The sequence below is a fragment of the Vicia villosa genome, unplaced genomic scaffold, assembly GCF_029867415.1.
Source record: "Vicia villosa cultivar HV-30 ecotype Madison, WI unplaced genomic scaffold, Vvil1.0 ctg.000278F_1_1, whole genome shotgun sequence".
Lineage (NCBI taxonomy): Eukaryota > Viridiplantae > Streptophyta > Magnoliopsida > Fabales > Fabaceae > Vicia > Vicia villosa.
In genome coordinates this window covers 1066135-1080685 of record NW_026705117.1, presented here as the reverse complement: position 1 = coordinate 1080685, position 14551 = coordinate 1066135, and the positions used below count along the sequence as shown (strand labels likewise).

At 34.1% G+C, this 14551-nt stretch overlaps 2 protein-coding genes across 2 annotated transcripts; one reads left to right on the top strand and one right to left on the bottom strand.

Annotated features, from left to right (window-relative positions):
• Positions 1-1926: 1926 nt before the first annotated feature.
• On the top strand, positions 1927-3171 carry LOC131626244 (F-box/FBD/LRR-repeat protein At1g16930-like). Its single transcript, XM_058897082.1, has 2 exons — positions 1927-2646; positions 2785-3171. Exons 1-2 carry the CDS (start codon positions 1927-1929, stop codon positions 3169-3171), a joined length of 1107 nt encoding a protein of 368 aa, XP_058753065.1.
• Positions 3172-3478: 307 nt separating this feature from the next.
• LOC131626235 (FBD-associated F-box protein At5g22730-like) lies at positions 3479-4876 on the bottom strand. Its single transcript, XM_058897072.1, has 3 exons — positions 4154-4876; positions 3923-4060; positions 3479-3843 (listed from the first exon to the last, which is right to left on the bottom strand). Exons 1-3 carry the CDS (start codon positions 4874-4876, stop codon positions 3529-3531), a joined length of 1176 nt encoding a protein of 391 aa, XP_058753055.1. The 3' UTR covers positions 3479-3528.
• Between the last annotated feature and the right edge of the window lie 9675 nt (positions 4877-14551).

Sequence of the window (14551 nt, the reverse complement as noted above, 5' to 3'; positions counted from 1 at the left end):
TAATAATCGCTCAATGTGGAGAACCGGATATGAGGCCCATTTGTCGTCCGGCAATCAAAATTAGTCATATCTGCTCCATACCTAGATAGATCGCCATCCACTCGATCGCATCGACCCTCTGGATCCAGGAATGGTCCAGCAGCATCTCCCTAATCGGCAAGTAGAGAAGACACTGCACATCGTGCAAGGTGATCGTCATCTCCCCAACCGGTAAGTGGAAAGAAGACGTCTCCCTGTGCCACCGCTCCACAAAGGACTCCTGCATGCCGTGGCTGATGGTGGTTTACCCGGTCATGCACAGCCCACCTAGCCCTAAAGCTGTCACCGCGTCGTTAAACCACTACGCCTCTGGTTTAAAGAGACCGAAAATCTTTCGGGCGTGGTTCACCATTTTTAAAGTCTGTCTCTCCTGTTACAACAAAAACAAAACAAAAAACATTGTTAATTAGACTGTTAAGAAAATCTGGAATAAAAAGCTAAATAAAAAACGATTAAAATAATAAAGTCGGACAAATTATAAAAAATACCTCTCCCTCCCAGACACGTCGAGCGACGTGCTCGTGGTAGGAAATCAGCACGGACGTGTCACTGGGCCCTCCCGGGTAGCCCTCCTCCTCCTCTTCCTCCTCCCCGTGCGGAGGGTCAACATCCGGTACCTCCTTCTCTGCCTCCTGGTATCTAACTGTCTCCTCCTCCCGTACCTCCTCTTGACGGGAAGAAGATACCCTAGCCATCTGAATCCTCGATCCAGACGAGGAACCAGGCTCATCAATATGTATGGGTGCTCGTACTCCACCCCGTACCCGCGTCGATGCAAGCTACGCCGCACGCTCGCGTCTAGCCGACACTGTCTGTGTCTCTCTCCCCTGTCTAATGCGTGCTGGGTTGCCTGCCATATTCCTGAAACAATTGAAATACATAAGAATGCGAAACAATTGAAAAAAAAAATCAATTATGGACACACTTCGGAAGTTCATTTCCGAAACTGGTGAGGGAGGTGTTTTCGGAAATGAACTTCCGAAACACCCCTGCGAAGCCAACTTTTGCTACTTCCATGGCAGAATCCAAAATCCTAACTTCAAACATGTTATAATGCTTCTAAACAACCTAAATATTACTAACAACCTACCCCTATATCATTTTTGTAATTTCTAACAACCCTAACATGCATTTTAATCATGGATCTAAAGATTAGGAAACTTACAAATTGAAGTGATTGAGAAGCTTTTGAATGTAGTAGAGCAAGTAAAAACAGCCTTTGATGTAGCCTTGGATCTTGGTTTGCAAAAAATCTCGTTGAAGAAGTGTTGATGGTGATTTAGGGTAAATGAATTGGGGAGAGGGGTTGTTTTGCTTAATCTGCAAAACGCACCGTATTTTGGAAATGCACTTCTGAAATTCTATTTTCGAAAATGCACTTCTGAAATCCTGTTTTCGGAAATGCATTTCCGAAATAAGACAAATTTTGAAAAAAAAGGCGTTTTCGGAGATGCATCTTCGAAAACAGCATTTTTTTGCATTTCGAAAATGCATTTCCGAAACAGGAGACATTTTAGGGTTTTCACCGGAGGTCACCAAGAAGACGAGGTGGATAAAGAAATTTCCAATAAATAAAAGTCTTGTTAGTCCTAAGCCACATGTATAGGAATTATCAAATACAAACTAAATTTGTTGGATTTTTTTTTTTAATTTTATAAGAAATTGAATGCATAACAATTTTCAAAGTTAGAAAATTAAAAAATGAAATAGATATTGAAAAGTCTAAACCTTTCAAGACTCAAGCTTTGGATATTGAGTCTTTACTTTCTTCGAGATTTGTATTTTAATACTACCCTAAGAGATAGAGTACTTGAGAAAACCAATAGACATGTAAAAGTACTATATGTATCCATATAGAAAAAAAATCAACAAATACATACTTGTAAGATGGCTGACCGGTTTAGCTTGTTGCCAGATGAATTGATTTGTCACATTCTCACATTTCTCCCAACAGAAGATGCATTTACCACAAGTTTTCTTTCAAAGAGATGGAAACCATTATGGCTCTTACTTCCCAATCTCGACCTTGATGATGTACATTTCATAAAAAGTGGCAAATCCAAATCTCTCTTAAGGAAGATGATGTCCATTTTGGTACAAAGTGTGCACCAGCAACACGTCAGAAGTATCCGCCTCAGATGTGCGTCGGCTTCTAATTATTTTGAGTATGAAGAAGAAGACAGTGCCAACTTTAATACATGGATAACTGCTGCAGCAGAAGAAGGATTGAAGCACATTCACATTCACTTCTCTTGGATTTTCAATCAACTTGGTTTCATTTTTAGTTTAAGAACTCTGGTTGTTCTTGATTTGAAATTTGTTTGTGTGCATGCTTTTGGTAAAGTAGACCTTCCCTCACTTAAAACCTTGCGTTTGAATAGAGTTGAGTTTTCATTGGACTTCTATCTTACAAAATTACTTAACGGCTGTCCAAATCTTGAGGAGTTTGAAGGAATCAGTTTATCATCAGTGGTGAGCTGGGATACTGATATCGAATATAAAAGCAGAAGCTTATCCAAGTTGGCCAGGGCAAGCATTTCACACTTAGATGAATTTAATATTCCTTTTGACATCTTTTCTAACGTTGAGTTCTTTCTCTTAAAAGAGGTTTGTATTTTTATGTTATCATATTTCTATTATATATGCAATGTGTAGAGATTTATAAATATGCATGGATCAATCTTTTGATTATACATTTACTATATAGCGCTATTTATCTTACAGTTTTTCTTCTGAATCATGCAGATTGTTCTTGATGATCTTCCTGTATTTGCCAATTTAACTCGTGTTGAAGTCGTATATGTAAGAAGAAGTGTTTATTGGAAATTGGTATTTGGTGTGTTTGAGAATTGTCCCAAGCTTCAAGAATTTTTCCTTGGCAAGCCACCGATTTTAATATCGGAAGACATTTTATGGTATTGTCCATGTGTTGTTCCTGAATGCCTTTCTTTGCAGTTTAGAAAGTGTACTGTTATGAATTATATGGGTGAAAAATACGAAAAAGAGTTTGTAAAATACATTGTGGAAAACTCAACATCTTTACCGGAGATGGCCATGCACACTCCGGCTTCGTTGGATCCACAGAGAAGGCTTGAAATACAAAACGAACTAGAAAATTATTGTAACCAATAGGAGGTCATTATCAGAAATTTTAGTGGTCAGTTTCGTGTTGGATTTTCTTTCATCTTAGGCTTTCAAATTCAGCGAGATGCTAATCAAGACTTTGTAATGCAAGTCTTAGCTTTTCTTTTGGCTATACTATTTTAGTAGCTTTCCTTTCTTTCTCTTTTAGTTGTTGTACGTACGAATGAACTTTATTGTATATTAATCCAACTGGTTTCATTGTGTTTCCAAAATGATCATTAAAATGAAATATCAAATAAACATGGTAAACTGTTAAAAGTATGAAATGTCAAAGTTCTAGTTCAACCCAGCTAATCTAACAGTTGCATTGTAAAAGCTTGCGAAATGACAGGAAGAATAGAGTAACTACAACTTACATAAAACATGATATACGGTTAGTTTACACGTCGATGAAGCCCTTGGGCATGATAGTAATAGTCTTTTTATTTTAGGCTGTCCACCATTCCAGATCTTCATTGTTTGTAGGACCGCTGAATTCTTCAAAATATACTTTGCTAGCAAAAGCTCACCTTGCAAACCTAAGAAGCTCAAAAGATGGCAGGTTTTAAGGTGTAATGAAAGGCACTGCGGAACACAATCAGGGTCCACCCAATTTTCTTTGTCATCTTGTCTAGTCCATGTTTCCTCATCTTTGGTCCATATGTCCTTATCTGAGGCTGCCTGTTAATAATGCAAATAACAGAATAAAACATAAAAGGTATGCTAAGAAAATATAACTAAGATATGAACCTGAACAAACCTCATTGAGCTTAAGTGTTTGAAGGTTAGGAGAGTGTTTGAGAAGTTGAATTAAAAACTGCCAACGGTAATTGAAGGAGTTAAGATCTAGGGAGGTCAAATTATGAAAGGTAGGAAGTACATGATTATAAGAATCCATCTAGAATAGAAAGAAAGCAAAATGTCAGAAATCATGGTAACATATCACTCCCTAAAGCAAAAATAATAAAACAAAGATTATATATAATCAAACCTTAGCCGTTGAAATTGAAAGAGAGTGAACATTATGAAGTGGTTCCAATGGAAAGTGAAAATAAGTTGAATCAATACTTGCTTGGGTCAAGTTAGTTAAGCTAAACTTTTCCCATTTGTTAGTGCTTTGAGAATGGAAGCCCCATATTTTAGATATGATTAATTTGTCAAGAATTGGACATCCTGCTAAAAGCAACATAAAGTTTTCATCTATTTGGCAAAATATAAACTCTAAGTCAAGGGTTTTGAGAGAGGGGAGTTGAAGAGAAGGAAAGGTAAAGTTGATACTGAAAAAGCGAAGTTTAAGAGAAACAAGGGTTTTGCATGTAAGAATGGTATCAGGGATATCAGGCACACCCGGCATGCCTAGCCATAGATAGAGATCAAGTTTCTCAACACCGCGTTCTACCAAAAAGTCGATCCAATCGTAAAAACCGGGAACGTCAAGAGTGAGATCTTCCTGACTATATGTGTACATAAGAGAGATTTTGAAATCCTTGATGGGGGTTACGGATACCAAGACTGAGCAGATGATATCGGTAAAGCGGAAATAGGCGTCTTGGTGATATAATATCGTGTCGGGGAAGTTCAAAACGAGAACCGAACGCCATAGATGGTTCCACCTTTTGGATAGAATGCTTGTGGCAACTGCGTCTTTGGTTTGGAGAAAGGAGAGAATGTGACATACAACTTCGTCCGGAAGAGCGCTTAGTATATCCGCCATTGATGAGAAACCAAAAACAATGATACTTAGAAAATAGGGTTAAATATAACACAAATATTTATAGGTGTGGATACAAAATTAAATAACAAACATATCAATAACATTAAATTTAATAATTAAAGATATTATTTATATATAAGGAATAATTTGAAAAGTATGTTGATACAAAATTAAATGAGAACCATATCAATATCATTAAATTTAATAAATTAAAATTTTATTTATATCTTTATATTTAAGAAATAAGGGTTTAATGGATATACACTAACAATATAAAATAGTTTTATAATTTTATCCGATTACAAATTACAAATAATAAACTGATATATATTTACTGGTGTTGATATAAAATTAAATAACAACCATATCAATCTAATTAAATTTAATAAAATTAAAATTATATATATAAATAATTAATTAACATGTATTTATTGGGTAATTTTTTTAAGTAACTATTTTTTGAATTTTAATGTCAAACTAATCAATATTTTTCAAAATAACTATGTTTAAAGAAAATGGATTAACGAGGAGATAAAAAAAATATAGGAGGCGCCATTACAAGTGATGCCTCCTCTTTAATTCAATTTTTTTTTTATTTGACTCAGGGTTATTTTGAAAAATATTGTGAAGGGTTTATTAGTTTGTTATTAAAATTCAAAAAAATGGTTAGTTGAAAAAAATTCATTTATTGGTGTTAATAAAATTTAAATAACAATCATATCGAGAACATTAAATTTAAATAAGTTAAGATTTTATATATATATATATATATATATATATATATATATATATATATATATATATATATATATATAGAGGAGGGATCAAATTACACCCGAAGAGTTACACCACGAGTTACACTCGTTCAATAACTACATTTCGAATTAATATTTTTTAAATTCAACCGTTGGATTGAAACAAAATATCATATAGATCATACCTATAAAGTTTGAGCTTAATCTATAATGATTTACTATGTCATTGAATTGCATCAAAATTAACGTTATATGAAAGCTCATTTTGACGTTAATCTTTGGATATCTTGATCGTATAGTAAATCATTATAGATTAAGCTCAAACTTTATAGGTATGATCTATATGATATTATGTTTCAATCCAACGGTTGAATTTAAAAAATATTAATTCAAAATGTAGTTATTGAATGAGTGTAACTCGTGGTGTAACTCTTCGGGTGTAATTTGATCCCTCCTCATATATATATATATATATATATATATATATATATATATATATATATATATATATATATATAATGAATAAATTGATATGTATTTATTGCTTTTGATACAAAATTAAATAAAATCAAAATGTGAATCTTGTAAGAATAATCGACAAATCAATTTTCTTATTAATGAAAATCAATTAATCAAATGCAATCGAGAAATTAATAATAGTTTTAAGAAATTAATTAATATATTATTTTAAAAAAGGGTCATGTTAATGAGTGTCCCGGGACACTGGTTAAACATTTCAAATAAAGAAAATATTTTAGATTCAATGCATTGAATACACACAATATCCTTTAGAAAAGTTAATTATTTATGTTTTCAATGCATTGAATACATATATTTTAGGTAAAAACATATCTTTTTACTTTATTAAACAATGTTCAACTTACCTTTTTAATCTCTTAACCAGTGTCCTGGGGCACTCGTTAGCATTACCCTTTAAAAAATTATTATACATCTCTTAAATTTTTTTGAATAAAGATATCTAATTGTTATCAATTTCTCAACAAAATTGGATAAATAAAAATAAAAAATTCTTGAAATAGAATTTTTTTATTATTCTTTTAAATATAAATATTATTATTATTTACTATAATTATTATTATTTTTATAATAATTATTTTTTGACTAATATATAATTTACATAATAATAATTATTAGTAGTATATTTTAATTAATTTTATTTTACATGATTTTATTATTAAAATATATAAATCTAGATCATTGGTTCTATATTAAAATATTAATATAATAATATAGAAAATAATAACAAATGAATTATATATTAGTCAAAAAATAATTATAATTATTATGTGAATTATATATTAGTCAAGAAAATAATTATTATAGAAAATAATGATTATTATAATAAATAATAAATAACATTAATATTTATAGAAATAAAAAAAAATCTATTTTAAGAAAAGTTTAATTTCTATCTATCCAATTTTGTTAAGAAATTGATGAAAATTGGAACAAAGTGTATTTTCGGAGATATGTCTCCGAATTTATCTAAAAAAATCATCTCTCAACTTAATTTCGTCAAAAAATAGTATTTGATGCGTTCAAATATGCATTTTTGAAATGGTGTGTAACACCCTTCTAAATCCCGCGACAATTTATAAAATAATCAGAGTAAAAACATATAATCAAGGGTGCCACAATTAATTTAAACCAAACATGTGTCAATTGTCATGACTTATTAGAAACGATTCATCAATTAAACCACGTCATGTTTAACACAGCAGAAAGTACTGCACCATTCTGATTACTCATTACAATCATCATCACCAATTAGGTTTTTTAGTTTTACCCACTTCCGACTCTCTTTACTCATTCGTTTAAAATCTTCCTTTACCATACATAGTACTAATTTACCACTTAAAAATACTTACACGCACTCAAAAACAAATTCCAAATTTACTTCATCTATTAAAACATTCCAACCATCGGAACGAGTACACACAAGTAGTTATAATCACACTCATCAACCTCAATATACCATTGCTTACAAAATAGCTCAAACTGAGTTCCGCTCTTCTCTAAGAATTAAATCAATTTCGTCCTTCATAGAGTATAATTCCTCATTATATCTGGAAATCTACAATAACACCTTACAACAGCACAAAATTATTATAGCATCATATAGTATCAACTCATGGTCTTAACTTCGCCGAATACATACTCGTCAACCACGTACAACCACAATAACATGCTCATCATCTCGGAGATTATTCAAAAGAGTTCTAATTCTCTAGCACGACATCCTGTTGAAAGTATTTTGGGTAAATATTTTCTAATATATCGTATCCACAGAGACTGAGTTAATATTGCTGTCGTTCTATAGTCGAATTATAATGAGTGAGTAAAAAGTATTGGTTTTGATTGTTTAATCTCAAATTGCAAATAATAGAATAATAATTGAATGATAAAAAGCTTAAAGACGAATAACAATGGTGAATGAATATGTTGAGTTCTAGGGTTCATCAACCTATTCATATGCAATAATCAATTAATCCACAAGTGAACATTATCTAAGTTATTATCTTCATTCATCCTCAAAACTGATATTATGTCTAATGATCAATCTAGAACCACCTCTACCGGTATGATATTCGATCTCTCAGAATAACTATAAAGATAAAGGGAATTAACCGCGATGATTTATGAAAACTTCTTCAAAATCTCATCTCTGAGTATTAATTAACAAGTCAATGTAAAAACCTAGGGCAAAAGTATAAACCCTGTCTCTCGATTGATAGTTCAACAATGATATAAAATAAAAGCAAGGTTTTTCATTGATAATAAAACTTAAACAATTGTTCACAAGAATCAATCAAAGTAATTGCATCTTCATAGGTTAACTACTACCTTAAACTCAACACAATGGGGTTTAGCTCTCCATAGCCATGAAGAACACACAAAGTTTCATAGAGGGGTTCATCTTCATCAAGGGAATATCTTCAATTGATGTTGAATTCTCCGTCGGAAGTTGTTTTATGCTCTGGAATAGGATTGCTCTCTGAATTTTGTTCACCAAAAATCTCCCTCTTATGAGGATTAGGGCTTTTATTTATAACAATTTCACTTTTTACGAAGGAGCCGAGGCTCGGCACGGATTGGCGAGGCTCGACTGGCGAGGCTCGACACGGATTGGCAAGGCTCGGCCAAAGTCAGAAGTTAAGGCGAGGCTCGGCACGGATTGGAGAGGCTCGGCACGGATTGGCGAGGCTCGGCCAAAGTCAGAAGTTAAGGCGAGGCTCGGCACGGATTGGCGAGGCTCGGCCTTTGCTTCATCCCACTTCTTTGTGATTTCTCTTCTCCAGATTCTTTACGCCTTCGCGCTTCCTCGTCCCTACTTTTCAACCTTAATACCTGCACAAATAACACCCAAAGTGATACAATTTGCTCTACAATTAGCATCGAACTTCTAGAGTTCAATTCCAACCATAAAACCATTAAAAATCATAAGATATGTTCACTTTCAGCTCAAAAGGTAGTTATTTTAACACATGAAAATACTCCTAATTCACTCCTAACACATCCTTACATCCACTAGATTCTAAATCCAACATATAGATCAACACATATTCTCTACGTAGGCTTCCGACATATTAATTCCTCACTGCCCACGAGTAGTACTCATAATACTACTCCACATCACATTTTCGTTGTGCAACTCTGATTACCCATCTTAAGTCATCGTCCAATATGTTACACTTTTTCATACTCACTCCTTCATATGTTCCCACAACATGGTGAGTGATTATTCTCACGGCTTAGTATTCACCACATCTTATACCATTAAGGTAACGAACAAGCTCATCCCATCTATATGATTCCGTCTACTATCAACAAGAGATTAAGGGTGATCAAGTCCTCAATTTGTCAATAGATAACCGACAACCATATTTAAGCATAAACTGTCGTTACTACATAATAGTTCCTTTCTAAGTTTGCACTCAAACTCATTAACATCACCATAGTCCAATAATTCACTATGGTGTCCTTCTTCTAGAATATTCTTTTGAAGCTCAAAAACATCAGGAACACAAACCCAATCACCAAACCTCATTATACCATTCTCGTCGATTCTGAATTCACCTCCTTTACCTTGGTTAATTAGAGTCAATCTATCAACCAACTCAACATCAATTTTCTTACCCTCTCGAATCTCCTCCAGAATACCACTAGTTAGTTTCAGCATACCCAACTTAACACTGTTAGGAGTACCCTCGCATACCAAACTCAAATCTCTGAATTGTTCAATAAAATCCAATTCTCTCACCATTAACATAGACATATGCAAGGACTTCCTACTCAAGGCATCGGCAACAACGTTTGCTTTACCCGGATGGTAATTCAACCCAAAATCATAATCCTTAAGAAACTCTAACCATCTTCTTTGTCTCATATTTAGCTCTTTTTGATTAAAGAGATACTTCAGGCTCTTGTGATCACTAAATACTTCAAACCTCGAACCATATAAGTAGTGTCTCCACAATTTCAACACGAAAACCACCGCTGCCAACTCTAAATCATGGGTTGGATAATTCCTTTCATGCACTTTGAGTTGTCTCGATGCATAAGCTACTACCTGTTGATTTTGCATTAGTACACCTCCTAATCCCATCAATGAAGCATCACAATAAACAACAAAAGATTCCGCCGGATTCGACAAAATCAAGATCGGCGCACTAGTTAACCTCTTCTTCAATTCTTGGAATCCTTCTTCACATTTCGAATCCCAAATGAACATTTGATCCTTCCTAGTCAACTTAGTTAACGGCAACGCTAACTTTGAAAAACCTTCGATGAACGTTCTATAGTAACCCGCAAGACCAAGAAAACTTCGAATTTCCGAAACTGACTTCGGAGCTTCCCACTGAAACACAGCTTCTACCTTCGCCGGATCCATGGCAATACCATTCTTGGAAATAACATGCCCAAGGAAACTCACTTCACTTATCCAGAATTCACACTTCAATAGTACTCCTCAACTTTAGGACCACTAATGTACTCATACATTACTATTCATCTCGTCCCAAATCAAAATCCTCATTGTAGCAAAAGACCATGACAACATTCATAACTCGTGGTTTTACTCCAAATTCCATGACATATTTCACGTCCAAATATCATTCCACTTGGAATCTCAACAAAGTCATCCTCACATCAATAGGTGTTAGAAATTCCCTACAATTCTTTTTTTTTATACCTGTCGTTACTTTGGCATCACAAATACGACTCCAACCGTTCTAAAGTTTATTTCACCTTTACTACTAATTCACTCCTCACTAAAATCCATCGGCACTCAAATCATCTTTATTACCGAACATCTCATCAACTTATTCATCAACAACATGTTCTACTCAACTTTGTTCCAAACAATCGTAGTAGAAGGCATTCCTATTCAACAAGTTTCACGCTTCCATAACCGACTTCAGAATCTCTCCTCATAGGATCACTCTACTATATTTATAACTCTCTCGTAAGGTAGAACATAATATCTCCTTTTCGTAGGTTCAAATGGCACGTTAATCCGACACTCGTAACTCAAGATATGAATTTTCCAACGTCATCCGAAATGCAACATCGACATCATGCAGAGACACTCTATACGATATCTCCAAAGCTCCTTAAGTGGTACATTTAATTCCTAAAATTTCTTCTCAACAAACCTTTTAATTATCCCTTCAATCCGTTCAACTCTGACACTGTCATCCCGTGCAGTACCAACAAACATGTCTAGTCCTAAGAACAAGTGTAACCGTAACTTCACCCCTTTTCAACATCATCCTATCACAATTAAATATGATATAGCTGCTGCAACCATTTTTATAACAAATTTCATCTCGTTAGCTTTCCGACGCTTCAAACAGAACTCAAATCGGATGTCCAGAACTCCAGTTATGAATTTTCGAAGTTTCATAACAATTCAGCAATTTTCCTGCGTTTTGCTTACGGAATTTTCGCTCCAAAACTCATCCTCTTCAAATCAATCACATTTTATACAGCCTCTTATCATATCTCTTCGCTCCTAAATATTCTTATGACTTGAGCAACACATTTCATCACCGAAGTTCGATTTCTGAAACATCACGACAGCAATCCTCTTTGCAAACTTGTAACTGAACCTCTTTTGAGAAGCAAGGCTTCTCCCCCACTTTGCTCAAACCAATTCCTGCAACAGAACAAACAAGTACCGATAGTGATTCACTCACATGTTGCATACCAATGGATAATACGCCGACAGTATTCAACTGTCGCGCAACTCAACTGACTCGACAATTGGCCAGACGGACCGACCTGCTCTGATACCACTATTGTAACACCCTTCTAAACTCCACAAAAATTTATAAAATAATCAGAGTAAAAACATATAATCAAGGGTGCCACAATTATTTTAAACCAAACATGTGTCAATTGTCATGTCTTATTAGAAACGATTCATCAATTAAACCACATCATGTTTAACACAACGGAAAGTATACATCACCAAATTAAAGTAATGGAATAAAACCAAAACCACCAAAACAAGGTACACAACTCAAACTCTAACTAAATCGTTCCCCAGTGTTACACTATCAGAGCATGACTGACACGACATCGAACTACTGGATGAGCTCTATAAGCTATCCTCACCGATCAATAGGCCACTACTCCTTAATATGAAAATATCAACATGTAAGGGTGAGTCTCATTCGAAATTAATAAGTATTATACATTCATCAGCAGCAAAACATCATACAATTGTTATTCACCCAATTATAACATGTATTTCAGATACACAACAGTTAATAAAACAAACAACATTATAACATTGGACAACCTTCCATTCATGTTATAATCAATCATACACCTAATGCAATGCAACTATATGCATGTGGTACCAATCATGGGATCAACCCATCTCACCGATCCACTATCATCAAGGATACGACTACTTCTCTCACTAATTCCACACAATGGGAATTAGCTACCACTGATCCCTCTCCATCTGGATACAGTCAACATATGATTCAAACAAATGCATGCCTCATCTATCACATGCAAATCACCAATTTAATCATATGCACAACATTATCATAATTCAACTCATCACACAGCATAATGACAATCACACAATCCACAATTGAGTACCAAGTACAACAAACCAACACAACAACAACAACAAAGAGTTACGTCATCACCATATCACGTAAACACACATCCATCACAATTCACCATCTCAACAAAATATACCGGGTTTTTAAAATAAAATGAGCTACTACTCTTTAAGTTATTTCAATAGATAGACAATGAAACTATCGATCCAACGCCGAAAACGGCACCAAAAACGGATTTACGGTTCAAAAGATATGATTTTTACAAAAACAAGTATTTTTAAAAAACGTACAGTGGTAACTGATTACCCAAACACCAGTAATCAGTTACTGAGATTCAAAAACTCAGTTTTCTATTTTTACTATGGGTAATCGGTTACTGCCATTTCAGTAACCGGTTACTGCCTCCCAGACAGTTTGGTAACCGGTTACCCAAATCCCAGAAACCGGTTACTTCGTACCAGTAACCTCAAAATCCATTTTTTTTACAGCAATTCAGCTTCTCTACCAATCCAATTTCGTACCATTACGATATTACACCGAAACAACACCAATTTACATGTTATAACACCATTCTAACATGCTTCAAACATCAATCAACAACAGACATGAACATTTTCATCCAAATTCATCAAATTCACATAAAAGTTATAAGATTATTCAAAATCTAACAACCCCAAAAACCCAACACAAACAATTGAATCAAACAACAATTCTAATCCATTCTACTACCCTTTATTGCATAATAGTCACTAACCCGAAGAGTCCTCCTTACCTTTGATCGGAGCTTTTGATGGTTCTCTTCTTCCTCTTCTTCTCCTCTTTCACGTATCTTTCTCTTCTCTTCTCTGGAACTTTGATCGTACAAAATGAATCCCTCTTTCCTCTTTTCTCTTTTCCAACTTCCTTATTATTTTATGAAAATAACATTATAATTAGTAAAGGGCTTTACTAACATAACACCCCCTTCCTACTAACATCACACGTGGCCCAATAGCTCTATTTCTCAATTTAATCCAATTAAATCCAATAAAATGCCGAATAATCCAAATAATTAATTAATAAATGGAAAATATGGGGCGTTACAGACACCATCTTGAAATTCATATAGGTGAAGTTCAGTTTGTATCTATTTCTTGAGATACATATCCTCCTCGATATAGAACTTCATTAAGAGTTTTTAAAAAACTCAACCCTCAATTATGTAATAGTCAACATTGTCACAAAATGTTGCACTAACTTTGAAATCAATGACTTGTTGTTACCCATTGAATCTTAGGTTAAGATCTATTAACTTCAGATTGAGTTGTTATCATTGTCGGAACGCTTATTCAAGGAGTTTCAACTTCACACCTCTCGAGGTTGTCTTTACTAAATCTCTGGCCAGTAGTTTAGTAAATGAATTACTCAAATTATAGATCGATCGTATATATGTGAATAAAATGATTACATCTTTAATCAATTTTCTCATGAAAGAATGTCTAAGGCCTCAGTGCCCAGACTTTTCATTTTACACTTATTTGAATTCTCTTGCTAAATTGGCTTGACTATCACATTGTGTTAACACCTTTGAAACATTGTCTTTAGCCAATGGAACTTCCAACAGAAGGTTCGTAAACCAATCAACTTCTTTGACTAGTGGAAGCGAGATCCACACACCATGACTCCATGGTCAAGAGAGTGGTGCAAGTTTGTTTCTTGCTCTTCCAAGAAATATCACCCCCAACTAGTGTAAATATCCACTTAGTTATAAATTTATGATATCCAACACTCGATATCCAACTCATATTGGTATATCCTTCTAATATGGCAGGAAACCT